The 15,505-nt window shown below is 33.1% G+C and overlaps 1 protein-coding gene across 1 annotated transcript in view; it reads left to right on the top strand.

Annotated features, from left to right (window-relative positions):
* The first annotated feature begins 282 nt into the window (after positions 1 to 282).
* Positions 283 to 15,505, top strand: part of hs3st2 (heparan sulfate (glucosamine) 3-O-sulfotransferase 2) — a 107,197-nt gene continuing 91,974 nt past the window's right edge. The window contains 1 exon segment of the mRNA XM_030140145.1: positions 283 to 1,157. Coding sequence (XP_029996005.1) covers positions 649 to 1,157 — 509 coding nt within the window. The 5' untranslated portion in view covers positions 283 to 648.

Here is a 15,505-nt window from a genome sequence, read left to right as displayed (position 1 = left end):
CTCCACATGTGACGTTATCTGAAATATTGGGGATGTTTCTTTAAAAGATAAAACGCTTATAGAATTATGATCACGTACATGACGTCAGGGATGATTAGCTATTTAAAGCAGGTGACATAAGAGTATACATGTATAAGATCTGAACTTCATTATGGGATGGAATGAGCGGTGAGTTCCTAAGGACGCATTGGAGTTTTTTAGGGTTTTTTTTCCCCTCTTTTTTGTCTGAATCGCCGCAGAAGGAACAGGAGCAGGAGGGACAAACAGAGATGGACGGGGATTCATGTGAATACAACACCCATGTTAAATGATCCAAATGACTCACTTGAAAGTACTTGAGACAAACTTGGCGGAAGGAGGACTGACCTATTTTTTTTTTTTTTTTTTTTTTTTTTTTTTTTTTGTGTCTCCGACGCAGATGAAATCCAATTCTGTTTCAAGTTTTCTCCTCCACTTCAGCAGCCTATGAAAAAGAAATAATGCGACTTACGCGCAGTTGATGCCTGCTAGAAGCCAGCCCTATCCTCATCTGCCAGTCTGTCTGACTTTGGAACCTACATTATCTCCAGACTCCAACCGCAGAACCAGAGCAGAGCGACAGAAACACCGATGGAAAACCATGCAGCAGCACTTTGAACCCATGGAGACATGGCACAGAGGTTCCTTTCATCTCCAAACAGATTCAGCGCCAGATTCGCTTTTATTTTCACTATTTCACTCTCTTGCACATATTTATGCTATAGTATTCTATTCTGTCGCGGTACAATCATGACACATCAGGGTTACGAGGGGAAAAGATGCGCTAAGAACGCAGGAGGAAAGAAACTTCTGGGGAAATTATCGGACAATTGCGCGTCGCTGGATGTGAGGTCCGCTTTGGATGAGGTTGGTGTCCACAGGGATCCGAGTGACGTCCGGGACCAAAGTAAAGCTTCTGCCTCGTCTGGAACTCACTGGACTGATGCCAAGTTGAAAAATATAAGCGTTGCGCAAAAGTATGGGAATAAGAAGCTGCCGAACGCGTTGATTGTCGGCGTAAAGAAAGGAGGAACCAGGGCGGTGCTGGAGTTCATCCGGATACATCCAGATGTGCGCGCACTGGGAACAGAACCGCACTTTTTCGACCGAAATTACGACAGAGGACTGGACTGGTACAGGTGAGGAAAAAAAGGAATAAAATCAGAGAAATAGTGAATTATTGGATTAACCCTTTCATGCATGAATTATGAAAACCTTAATCAAGATTTTTTTTTCCATAGTGTTTTTATTCTTCTTAAGGCATGAAAAAAACAATGTGATTTTTTTTTTTAACACTTTATAATAAGTACACACTATGAAGCATTAGTGAAGCATTAACAAATACGGAATTCATCATTTATAAAGCATATTTCTGACATGAATGTCAATAACCCTTTCATGCATAGTGGTCACTCCAGTGGACAGTTACTCTCCAGCTGTTCTCTTATATATTCATGGGTTTAGTTGTTTTAGTTCCATGTCAACCAACACAGTGGACACTTATGCACCATCTCATAAACTGCAATTCATACCATTATTGTAACTTTGCTGTTCTTGGTTGGTTCTCGAGTGGAAATCAATTGTTAATATTTATTTTTTGCATATTATCTCAATAAAGTGAGTAATAACTAGTATTGTAATATGTTAAAATGTGAGAAAACATCAGATTAGCTGCATTAAACATGGTTTCATTTCACTGTTTTCATATCACTTTATGAGATTGGGTTTTAACCACTTTTTTTTTTTTTCATGCCTAAAGAGGAAAAAAAAAAAATCTTGATTAAGGTTCTCAATTCATGCATGAAAGGGTTAAAATACAATATCAGAAAGTGATATACTGTGTGAAAACTATGAAATATTTTCTTTTAATGTAGCTAATCTGATGTTTTCTCACATTTTATCATACTCTAATACAAGTTATTACTCACTTCATGGACATTATATATATATATATATATATATATATATATATATATATATATGTATGTATAATTTTTTATTTTTTTTTTATTTTAACTTTTTGTTTAAGAAAACTGTTAATTACAGTCTAATAACAAATAGCAATTGATTTACTCTCAAACTTGTTACTGCAGATCAGGTTTATCAAGTATTTATCAGTAATTGTGTGAATTGCAATGTATGAGATGGTACATAAACGTCCACTGTGTTGTCTGATATGCAACTAAAACAACAAAATCCATGAATATACAAGAGAATACCTGTAAATTAACTTTCCACTGTAGTGACCAGTATGCATGAAAGGGTTAATTAAGATTTTTTTTTTTTTTTTCCTGAGTGTTTTTATTCCTCTTTAGGCATAAAAAAAACAATGTGATTTTTTTTTACACTTTATAATAAGTACACACTATTAAGCATTAGTTAAGCATTAACAAATACTGAATTCATCATTTATAAAGCATATTTCTGACATGAATATCAGTAACCCTTTCATGCAATGGAACAAGTGAAAATTATCTTGGTAAGATTTATTGAAATAAGATTTTCAAGATCTATTGTCTAAAACTCAGTTCTTATATCTCACTGAAAAGTTACTCTTTAGGTGATTATGTCATATTTTAAGAGTGATGAGATATTTTGACTAGAAGTGACAAAAATACACTTGGTAAGATTTGGATTTTTGCAGTGAAAATACATAGTTTACAGTGAAAAATGCAAAACAGAGAAGGTATTTACTTATATTACTAATATTTATTTGTTATTTTATATATACAGGGTGGGAAAGCAAAATTTACAATGAACATTTAGTTGTTTTTATTCAGCAGGCACTACGTCAATTGTTTTGAAACCAAACATATATTGATGTCATAATCATACCTAACACTATTATCCATACCTTTTCAGAAACTTTTGCCCATATGAGTAATCAGGAAAGCAAACGTCAAAGAGTGTGTGATTTGCTGAATGCACTCGTCACACCAAAGGAGATTTCAAAAATAGTCGGAGTGTCCATAAAGACTGTTTATAATGGAAAGAAGAGAATGACTATGAGCAAAACTATTACGAGAAAGTCTGGAAGATACTATTAAAGAAGAATGGGAGAAGTTGTCACTCGAATATTTGAGGAACACTTGCACAAGTTTCAGGAAGTGTGTGAAGGCAGTTATAGAGAAAGAAGGAGGACACATAGAATAAAAACATTTTCTATTATGTACATTTTCTTGTGGCAAATAAATTCTCATGACTTTCAATAAACTAATTGGTCATACACTGTCTTTCAATCCCTGCCTCAAAATATTGTAAATTTTGCTTCCCCACCCTGTACCTATATTTACTTTCTTACATTTAACTCTGCCATGCATGAATTATGAGAACCTTAGTCAAGATTTTTTTTTTTTATTCCTCTTAAGGCATGAAAAAAAAACAATGTGATTGAATTTTTTAATGAACCTTTTTTTTATGGAGTTAAAAAAATGTCCACTCAGCTGGACACCATGTGTTTAACCTTTGAAGCAAAGAAACATGTATATGATCATCAAAAATCATCAAAAACAATGGTTATGTAATCAAGTACTAACTCCTGTGTGTGTCATGTGACTAAAACAGACAGAAAAGAAAACATGGAATGCCTAAAAGCACTGTTTTTGTCAGTACAATGCCATAGATATTGATGTAAGAACTGAAGTGATTTTGGTTATTATCAAGAAAACATGGAAAATGGATAGATATCAGCTCTGAAATTAAACAATTATGAGCTATTTTTGTTGTTATCATTATATTTGTCCAAAAAATGTACCTTTAGTTGTACCAGGCATTAAAATGAACAAGAAAATTAAGAAAACCAGGGGTGGTCTGATAATTTTTTCCGTGACTATATTTAACACACAAACTATGAAATAAAAACATGTTTAATGCACCTAATCTGATGTTTTCTCACATTTTATCATACTCTAATACTAGTCATTACTCATTTAATAGAGATAATATGCAAAAAACAACCTTTTGATTAAGAAAACTGTTAATTACAGTCTAATAACAACTAGAAATTGATTTACACTCAAACATGTTAGCGCAGATCAGGTTTATCCAGAACAGCAAAGTTACAGTAATTGTATGAATGTATTGTTGGCTGATATGGAATTAAAACGACAAAACCCATGAATATACAAGAGAACAGCTGTAGTGACCGCTATGCATGAAAGGGTTAATGTAGATGTCCATGAAAACTCAGGTTATTCTCTCAAAACAGAGAAAACTGTAGAAAAAAGTCATATTTTCAGCAAAAATATCAATAACTGAACATAAAAATAAGTGTCTCCATCCACTGTCATTGATCCAACTCCATGGGTTTTACTGGTGAATCAATGTTGTAGAAGATGACAGTGTTTCCATGGTAACTACAGAGCCTCTGAACGTTCAAATGGGTCATAAAAAGATGACAAACTGCCTTTTACACCAATTATTTACATGGATTGATGGAAATAGTGGATCAACATGTATTAAACAGTTCAGATCAGGAGCTGATTTTGGTCAGCGGTGGATGTTTGGGTCTTTATGGGTTAAACAATTTAGCACCATTTATTATCATATTATCCTCAATATTTTGCATTTTTCACTGTAAATCATGTATTTTTCTATATTTTCTGTCTTACATTCAATGTAGATGTTCATGAAAACTCAGGTTATTTTATCAAAACAAAGAAAACAGAAGAAAAAGTCACATTTTCAGCAAAAATATCAATAACTGAACATAAAAATAAGTGTCTCCATCCACTGTCATTGATCCAACTCCATGGGTTTTACTGGTGAATCAATGTTGTAGAAGATGGCAGTGTTTCCACGGTAACTACGGAGCCTCTGAACGTTCCAACGAGTCAAATCCGATGACCGTGAAAAGACGACAAACTGTATTTTATACCAATTATTTACATGGATTGATAGGATTAGTGGATCAACATGTATTAAACAGTTTAGATAAGGAGCTGATTTTGGTCGGCGGTGGATGTTTGGGTCTTTATGGGTTAAACAATTTAGCACCATTTATTATCATATTATCCTCAATATTTTGCATTTTTTACTGTAAATCATGTATTTTCCTATATTTACTGTCTTACATTCAGTGTAGATATCCATGAAAACTCAGGTTATTTTATCAAAACAAGAAAACAGAGGAAAAAGTCACATTTTCAGCAAAAATATCAATAACTGAACATAAAAATAAGTGTCTCCATCCACTGTCATTGATCCAACTCCATGGGTTTTACTGGTGAATCAATGTTGTAGAAGATGACAGTGTTTCCACGGTAACTATGGAGCCTCTGAATGTTCAAACGGGTCAAATCCGATGACCATGAAAAGACGACAAACTGTATTTTATACCAATTATTTACATGGATTGATAGGATTAGTGGATCAACATGTATTAAACAGTTTAGATAAGGAGCTGATTTTGGTCGGCGGTGGATGTTTGGGTCTTTATGGGTTAAACAATTTAGCACCATTTATTATCATATTATCCTCAATATTTTGCATTTTTTACTGTAAATCATGTATTTTCCTATATTTACTGTCTTACATTCAATGTAGATATCCATGAAGACTCAGGTTATTTTATCAAAACAAAGAAAACAGAAGAAAAAGTCACATTTTCAGCAAAAATATCAATAACTGAACATAAAAATAAGTGTCTCCATCCACTGTCATTGATCCAACTCCATGGGTTTTACTGGTGAATCAATGTTGTAGAAGATGGCAGTGTTTCCACGGTAACTACGGAGCCTCTGAACGTTCCAACGAGTCAAATCCGATGACCATGAAAAGACGACAAACTGTATTTTATACCAATTATTTACATGGATTGATAGGATTAGTGGATCAACAGAGTATTAAACAGTTTAGATCAGTAGATGCTTTTAGTCGGCGGTGGATGTTTTGGGTCTTTATGGGTTAAAAATTTCATGAAACAGTTTTACTTTCTTTCTCATACCAGTCAGTGTTCTTTCAAATGTCATTCCACCTCCTTTTTTGTTTGTTTCTACTGCAGCAATTAGCCTTGTCCTGTCTCCTAGTTTTTGGGCCTGATATTTGTCTTCATGTTACCACTATAATCTGTCAGTAGAGCGCCTCGGTGCTGAACGGACAGCTCCGTGGGCTGATGTAGAGTCATTTTACACACACAAACACACACACACACACATACACACACATACACACACACACACACACACACACACACACACGCACACACACACACACACACACACACACACACACACACACACACACTAGTACAGATGAAATAGGCAGTAATAAGGTTCACATCAGTTTGGAACAGGGAACAGTCTACAGCGTGATGGGTGATGGCTTTGGATGTTTGACTTCTTGTGCGAATGCCAAAACAATTTGCAAACACAATTTTCTGCATGTTTGCATTAACCCTTTATAGTTCACTCATAGAAATTCTCAAAAATTCAAAATTTCAACTTTAGTGTGTTATTGGAGGACATAAGACTTCATTACTTTTGTGAAATTTTCCCAATTTTTTATTGTCATGTAGAAAATTAAGGTCAATGAAGTTACCGTATTTGGTTCCTTGCCCTTATATGGCAAAAAAAAAAAAATCCAAGAGGTATGTTAACCCCACAAACGTAACAACTCCCACAAACGTAATAAAAATTTGTAGCTTTAATGTAATACAGTTGCCCCTCACTATAACGCGGTTCACCTTTTGCGGCCTCGCTGTTTCGCGGATTTTTTTAGTGCTATTTTGCATGCTTTTTTTTTTACAGCATATGAACGCACATTGTGTTCTGCGTCCTGATTTGGATAAGGGACTGTAGACCGTTGTCAATCAATCTCCTCCGTGCCATGTCTCCTGTAGTATAGATTGCGTTCTTCTTGCCAAATTTACATAAATGTTCAATCGCTAGCAGTGTGACTCTGAAGTGCTGTATGTTTGCAAGTTTTCTCCCCGACAAAACCTACGATGTCGACGAAACGTTCTGCACCGACAAAGGCACCTGCGGTCACACCCAAAAGGCAGAGGAAGACGCTAACCATCGCACAAAAAGTTGGACTTGTGGACATGCTGAAGGAAGGTAGAAGCCTGAAAACATATGTAATAATTGTAAAAAATTAAGCTGACTACTTTGCGGATTTCGCCTATTGCGGGTTATTTTTAGAATGCGATAAACGAGGGACTACTGTAACCCCACAAATGTAACAACAGTCACCTACTACAAACTAATACTTCATCTTCCCACAGTGTGCTCCTGCCCTCCCCATTATTATCCTAATCATATCCAGACATTTTATTTATGGTTCAAACATACACTTTTATTAAACTTAATGAGAATAAATCATATCTAGTTCATACTGAAGCCTTTATAATAAAACCTTTACAACATTCTGTTTTGTTTCTCCACTTGTATTTGTAATTAAACACCTAATAATGTAGAATTAGTATCATGTGGTGTAACTGTAACATCTGATCATTCTAAAAAGGTAAGCATCCAAAGGACAAGAATAAATGGGAAGAAAAAGAAAGATGAGTGAATATTCATGCATTACTTAAATGTGTGTGACATACTAATTTATTACATTTGTGGGAAGTTATTATAATTTTGGAAACGGAAGATTTTTACCGTCCCACAAATGTAATAAATCCCCATAAAAGTAATAATTATTACGTTTGTAGGAAATGAGGTATTACGTTTGTGATAGGCAACTGTTATTATGTTAGTGGGAAAGTTCTTATTTTTGTGGGATTATTATGTGAAAAGCTGCAAATGTTGATTACGTTTTTTGAGGTTAACAAGGTATATATGAAAAATACAAGAAAAAACACATGTCCACATCTACATTACCCCTTTGAACAGGGGTCGGCAACCTGCGGCTCCGGTGCCTCATGCATCTCTTCATCCTCCTTGTAGTGGCCCCTCCCTTTACTGCGGTCAAACCAGCCGCTAGCGTTTTTCTTGTGTGCTACTCATTCGACAGTCACGGTAGATGAGTTGCATGGAGCGCATATGCCTTCCAGACAAAAGTAAGGGCTCATTTCTGCTCTACGTTAAAGACGCAGACGGACAGAGGGTTCTGTCCGTCCTTTGTTTATTACTCACATAATTCTGTCCGTTTTCCGGGAGCTTGCAGATGTGAACCCAGATGGAGAATATGGAGCAGAACAACTGGGAACTGTGGAGGCAGTGTTGAGTTTTGAAGAGAATCATTTCCATAAATAGCGATACTTTTCATAGAGCGACTGTATGAGTATGAGTACTTTGTACTTTTGGGGTAATCCTACAACAGATTCCCTTCCAAGCTTCAAAAGTGTTTTTTTCGTCTGAAACAGGCTTTAAGACTAAATTCAATGATGAATAAAATTATTTTTTTCCAATAAGCACCTCATGAATTTGGTATATTTGGTATTAGTACTTCATATACTATTAGCACAAAGACTATGAACTACTTTTACTTTGTACTTTTGGAGTAATCATACTCAAAAATCCCTTCCAAGCTATAAGTGTTTTTTTTTTTTTGTCTGAAATAGGCTTTAAGACTAAATTCAATGATGAATAAAATTATGTTTTCCAATAAGTACCTCATGAATTTGGTATATTTGGTATTAGTATTTCATATACTATTAGCACAAATACTATGAACTACTTTTACTGTGTACTTTTGGAGTAATCATACTCAAAAATCCCTTCCAAGCTCCAAAAGTGTTTTTTTTTTGTCTGAAATAGGCTTTAAGACTAAATTCAATGATGAATAAAATTATGTTTTCCAATAAGTACCTCATGAATTTGGTATATTTGGTATTAGTACTTCATATACTATTAGCACAAAGACTATGAACTACTTTTACTTTGTACTTTTGGAGTAATCATACTCAAAAATCCCTTCCAAGCTCCAAAAGTGTGTTTTTTCGTCTGAAATAGACTTTAAGACTAAATTCAACGATGAATAAAATTATGTTTTCCAATAAGTACCTCATGAATTTGGTATATTTGGTATTAGTACTTCATATACTATTAGCACAAAGACTATGAACTACTTTTACTTTGTACTTTTGGAGTAATCATACTCAAAAATCCCTTCCAAGCTCCAAAAGTGTGTTTTTTCGTCTGAAATAGACTTTAAGACTAAATTCAACGATGAAAAAAATTATGTTTTCCAATAAGTACCTCATGAATTTGGTATATTTGGTATTAGTGCTTCATATACTAGTAGCACAAAGACTATGAACTACTTTTACTGTGTACTTTTGGAGTAATCATACTCAAAAATCCCTTCCAAGCTCCAAAAGTGTGTTTTTTCGTCTGAAATAGACTTTAAGACTAAATTCAACGATGAAAAAAATTATGTTTTCCAATAAGTACCTCATGAATTTGGTATATTTGGTATTAGTACTTCAAATACTATTAACACAAAGACTATGAACTACTTTTACTGTGTACTTTTGGAGTAATCATACTCAAAATTCCCTTCCAAGCCACAAAAGTGTGTTTTTTTTTTTTGTCTGAAAAGGCTTTAAGACGAAATTCAATGTTGAATAAAATTATGTTTTCCAATAAGTACCTCATGAATTTGGTATATTTGGTATTAGTACTTCATATACTATTAGCACAAATACTACAAACTACTTTTACTGTGTAATTTTGGAGTAATCATACTCAAAAATCCCTTCCAAGCTCCAAAAGTGTGTTTTTTTTTGTCTGAAATAGGCTTTAAGACTAAATTCAATGATGAATAAAATTATTTTTTCCAATAAGTACCTCATGAATTTAGTATATTTGGTATTAGTACTTCATATACTATTAGCACAAATACTATGAACTACTTTTACTGTGTAATTTTGGAGTAATCACACTCAAAAATCCCTTCCAAGCTCCAAAAGTGTGTTTTTTCGTCTGAAATAGACTTTAAGACTAAATTCAACGATGAAAAAAATTATGTTTTCCAATAAGTACCTCATGAATTTGGTATATTTGGTATTAGTACTTCAAATACTATTAGCACAAAGACTATGAACTACTTTTACTGTGTACTTTTGGAGTAATCATACTCAAAATTCCCTTCCAAGCCACAAAAGTGTGTTTTTTTTTTTTGTCTGAAAAGGCTTTAAGACGAAATTCAATGTTGAATAAAATTATGTTTTCCAATAAGTACCTCATGAATTTGGTATATTTAGTATTAGTACTTCATATACTATTAGCACAAATACTACAAACTACTTTTACTGTGTAATTTTGGAGTAATCATACTCAAAAATCCCTTCCAAGCTCCAAAAGTGTGTTTTTTTGTCTGAAATAGGCTTTAAGACTAAATTCAATGATGAATAAAATTATTTTTTCCAATAAGTACCTCATGAATTTAGTATATTTGGTATTAGTACTTCATATACTATTAGCACAAATACTATGAACTACTTTTACTGTGTAATTTTGGAGTAATCACACTCAAAAATCCCTTCCAAGCTCCAAAAGTGTTTTTTTTGTCTGAAATAGGCTTTAAGACTAAATTTAATGATGAATAAAATTAATTTTCCAATAAGTACCTTGTGATTTTGGTATATTTGGTATTAGTACTTCATATACTATTAGCACAAATACTATGAAATACTTTTACAGTGTGCTTTTGGAGTAATCATACTCAAAAATCCCTTCCAAGCTCCAAAAGTGTTTGTTTTTTAATCTAAAATAGGCTTTAAGACTAAATTCAATGATGAATAAAATTATGTTTTCTGATAAGTACCTCATGAATTTAGTATATTTGGAATTAGTACTTCATATACTATTAGCACAAATACTATGAGATACTTTTACTGTGTACTTTTAGAGTAATCATACTCCAGAATCCATTCCACGCTGCACTTCTGTTGGTTGTATTCAGCGGTTGTAACAGATAAAATGCTAAAAAAAAAAAAAAAAAGATTAAAATTTTTAAAAGTTTATAAGCTCTGTTATTTTTTGCGGCTCCAGACTTTTTTTTTTTTTTTTTTTTTTTTGTGAAAGAAGGGGCAAAATGGCTCTTTTGATAATACAGTTTGCAGACCCCTGCCTTTGAACATCATTCCTTACATTAGTACCAGTACTTCATGGTACCTAACAAAGCAGGTACACTCACTGTTCATGCAGAGGTGGACCTTACAGACCTTGTAGACCACATTGGACCTGAGATTGTTGACTCACTCTCCTCACTGTAACTGTCTCATAATATATTCGGAAATTACCAAAAAACAGTCACTTGCCCGATAAAGGGTTAAATCCCAGACCTGTAATCAGTTATTTATATAATTCGTGCTTGTACTTAAATGTTACGCTTTTAGAATGAATATGCGGTAGGAAGTTCAAGGTTCCTCGCGAGTACTTGGGTCTGTAAACGTTCCATGTTCTGGTATTGTGTTCCTTCCTGTCTGATTGCTGGAGCTGCCCACAGCTTTCCACTCACATGCCCACAGTGGCAGCGGTGTGGCAGCAGGAACAGACCGCTGAGCGATTCTTCCAAGAAAACAGAAGAAGTGATGAGGTCTGTTCCAGCGCTGCAGGAAGGAACAACCAGAGGCTGCTGCAAATTATCATGGATATGAATACCTGCCCATCATTTTTGCAGCTGATATTAGGCTCAGATCTCATTAGACATGCAATCTGTGAGGTGTTGCTGTCTTATTTTGGATTTTAGCAGCCTCAGTTTTCACTTTTTTTTTTTTTTTTTTTTTTTTTACCTTTAACGCATTAAGACCCAGTGTTACTTTTATGTCAGTTCCCAAATTAAATTTTCTCTCTGTCTAACCTTTCTTAAGTGATTCATCACCATTTATTTATAATATTATCCTCTGTATTTTGTATTTTTTCAGTGTAAATCATGTATGTTCCTCTATTTAATTCACAGATCATGTAGATGTTCATAAAAGCACAGATTAAAGTTGAAGGTTATTATATCAGAAAAAGAGAAAAGTGCCTTTTTCAGTCAAATCTATCATTAACTGAACATAAACCAAGTGTCTCCATCCACTGTCACTGATCCAACTTAGGGCCGGGCGATAAAACGGTAATGATAAATATTGCGAAATAGCTTTTCTTTAATAGAAATATGAGACATGTTTGATACAATTTCGATAGAATTCATTCGTCCATGTTTTGACAGACTTAAGAACAGCCAATCAAAATTAAGTAGCGCCGCACCGAACCAATCACGCTCAACGTAATATCATGAATTGCGTACAGATAACACACCACTTTTAATTGGCGTGTTATCTGTACGTATTATACACTGCAAAAAATCTAAATCTTACCAAGTGTATTTTTCTTATTTCAAGTCAAAATTTCTCATCACACTTAAAATAAGATATAATCACCTGAAGAGTAACTTTTCAGTGAGATATAAGAACTTATTTTTGGACAATAGATCTGGAAAATCTTATTTCAAGAAATCTTATCAAGATAATTTTTACTTGTTCCATTGGCAGATTTTGTTGCTTGAATTAAGCAAAAAAAAAAAAATCTTGAATTAAGCAAAAAAAATATCTGCCAATAGTGATTTGATTTATATCGTGATACCTATCGATATCATCTGATATGAAAAAAATTATTGCGATATGATTTTTTCTATATTGCCCAGCCCTAATCCAACTCCATGGGTTTTACTGGTGAATCAATGTTGTAGAAGATGACAGTGTTTCCATGGTAACTACGGAGCCTCTGAACATCTAAATGGGTCATGAAAAGACGACAAACTGCATTTGACACCAATTATTTACATGGGTTGATAGAATTAGTGGATCGACACGAATTAAACAGTTCAGATCAGGAGTTGATTTTGGTCTTCAGTGGATGTTTGAGTCTTTATGGGTTAAACAATTTAGCACCATTTATTATCATATTATTCTCAATAGTTTGCATTTTTCACTGTAAATCATGTATTTTTCTATATTTACTGTCTTACCTTCAATGTAGATATCCATGAAAACTCAGGTTATTTTATCAAAACAAAGAAAACTAAAGAAAAAGTCACATTTTCCGTCAAATCTGTCATTAACTGAACATACACCGTGTGTCCATCCGCACTGTAAAAAAAGTCTGTAATTTAACAGAATTTTCACTGTTTATTTTACAGATTTTTCCTGTATTTTTAAGATAAAGGAAAATATCAATGAAATGACAAAAATAGACTGATTTTACACGTCAAATGTAAAATAACACGAAAAAACTGTAACTGTGAATAACTAAAAAAATTCAATTTTTTAAAAGAATTTTTTTCTTTTTTCACAGAAAAATACAGTTAAAATACATTTGCAAATGTATCATAATTTCACAAACACTTCTTTTTTTTCATGAGATTAAACTGTTAATTTAAAGTTTAATACTGTAAAAAAAAAACAAAAAAAAAAAACATAAAATTACTGACAATTAACTGTTAAAGAAGTATTTGTTCTGCAAGTTTAACAAGACTTGTTTGTTAATTGACAAATATCTTGTGTAATTACGGGAAATTTGACAACATAAATGTTGAATAAAGGTATTTTTGTGAATGTATAACATGTATAAGCACTGATAAACTGTGCAAATACAGTTTTAATCAGTGGATTGTACAACTTAGTGTCATTGAAAATTATTTCTATATATATTTATAGGTAATTTGATTGTTTTAATACATGTAAATATTCTTTATTAAACATTAAAAAGTAAAAAAAGAAGCAAAATCTCATGTAAAGTTAGGGCAAAAAAACGGTATTTTAATTATGGAAAATTACTGTATTTTTATGAGATGGTTATTTTCCGTTATTTTGCAGTATTTTTTGGCACCCCTGCTGCCAGAATATTACTGTTTTTGTTTTTTTTTTTTACTTTTTTTTTTTACAGTGCACTGTTATTGACTGATGTTTGGGTTTTTATGGGTTAATAATCATTTGTTCTTTGGCAGTGTTTAAGTTTTTCCCCCAAATATTCTTCTCATACATATTTCTTATCTTTACTGTCACTGTTTCTGTCTATATATACCGTTTAATCTTTCCTACCAAATTGGGTATCTATGCTGAATTAATTAATTTAAAGCTGGTGTACTCAGATAAGAAAATTATCAAGGTGTGTTTTAATTAAGCGACATAGTGCCAAACAATATAATGAAACAGATCATTGCAGCACCTTACCTCTGCTTGTTTTGAGGACCTCATTTCACATCAGCAAAGTGTGACAGCCCCGCAGAGCTAAAATCCATCTGAAAATTTAACAACAAAGTGTTGCGACACGTTAATGAACGTTAACACATAGAGAAAATAAACCTGGTATAACCTAAATAAAGCGCATGTTTCCATTTTTATTGTGTCAGACTGAAAATAACTTGAAACATGCGTCTGTAGTTAAAGGCTGTGGGAAGAGCAATGCTTTAAAAAAAAACAAAAGCAGGTGCTGAGAAATTCCTACACATAAAAACAGATAAAGATTGGCTGCAGTGGCGTTATCTCCGAGCTTCACACTCCTGGAAACAATATTGCTTCTTTTCATCTTCAGACTAATGTACCAAAGGTTATATTACTGCAATAAAGCATAATGTAAAACACTCAACCCTCCCCCCTTGGGTGGACATTTAAAGAACAAATTGCTCAATAATTTGCATGTTTATTAAGTTCTGTTTTTAATTGTGATTTCCGATATGGATCTTACTTTTCATGTAGCTTTGATATCAAACTTATAAAGTAACGTTATTATAGAGTTTTTGCTTTATAAACATTAAAAGTAAAACTTCCTCAGGGGCCACTTTACAGATACTCAGTCTTTTGTGTTGTGTTTATTTCAGGAGTTATGTCGATTTAGAAATAGAATATCCACAAACAAAGGTACCTGTTTACATGAGATTTAAACTGATGAGCTGTTTTAACCCTTTGGTATCCGGGTGCGCCTTTTAGGCACACTTTGCACTTCGTTTTAAAAAACTTCATATTATTTTTCACAATTTAAATAAGGTTAAAATTCAAAAGTTGTTCATTTTTGCATGATCTTTAAAATTCTGGCCACCAACTAAAATTTGCACATTGTAAACAAAAGAAAATTACAAGACTAGCATCTGTCTGCCAAGTGTGCCTAAAACGCAATATTTCTTCCATTTGATATGTATGATTAGGACTGACCTTGATTTACAAAAGTAAAATCAAATTACAGCAGAAAAATAGATCAATATATAATATTTAATAGTCTGATTTATAGGTGTGCATTTTACGCACACTTGGTGACAGATGCTAGTATTTTTGAACATTCGACCTAGCGTCAAAAATAATAATGCAAATTAACCAATGTTGGAGTTAATAACTGACATATGCCAGGATGAAAAAATCAAATAATATGTGATCCACTTTTTATGTCATATATTGAAAACAAATAATTTTTTGCATCCAAAAAAATGGTTTGTTTACATTACAAACACGGCATTTAAAGGGTTAAAAATGTGACAGTTATTGAGTATTTGGTATTTTTATTTATGGCTCAAGTTGATGAAACAGAAAAAAGTGTAAAAGATTTAAAAACAAACTGTA

This window comes from Sphaeramia orbicularis, chromosome 8 (assembly GCF_902148855.1).
Source record: "Sphaeramia orbicularis chromosome 8, fSphaOr1.1, whole genome shotgun sequence".
NCBI classification, from domain to species: domain Eukaryota; kingdom Metazoa; phylum Chordata; class Actinopteri; order Kurtiformes; family Apogonidae; genus Sphaeramia; species Sphaeramia orbicularis.
The sequence above is the reverse complement of the archived record's forward strand: the minus strand, read 5'-3'. Positions and strand labels throughout refer to the sequence as shown.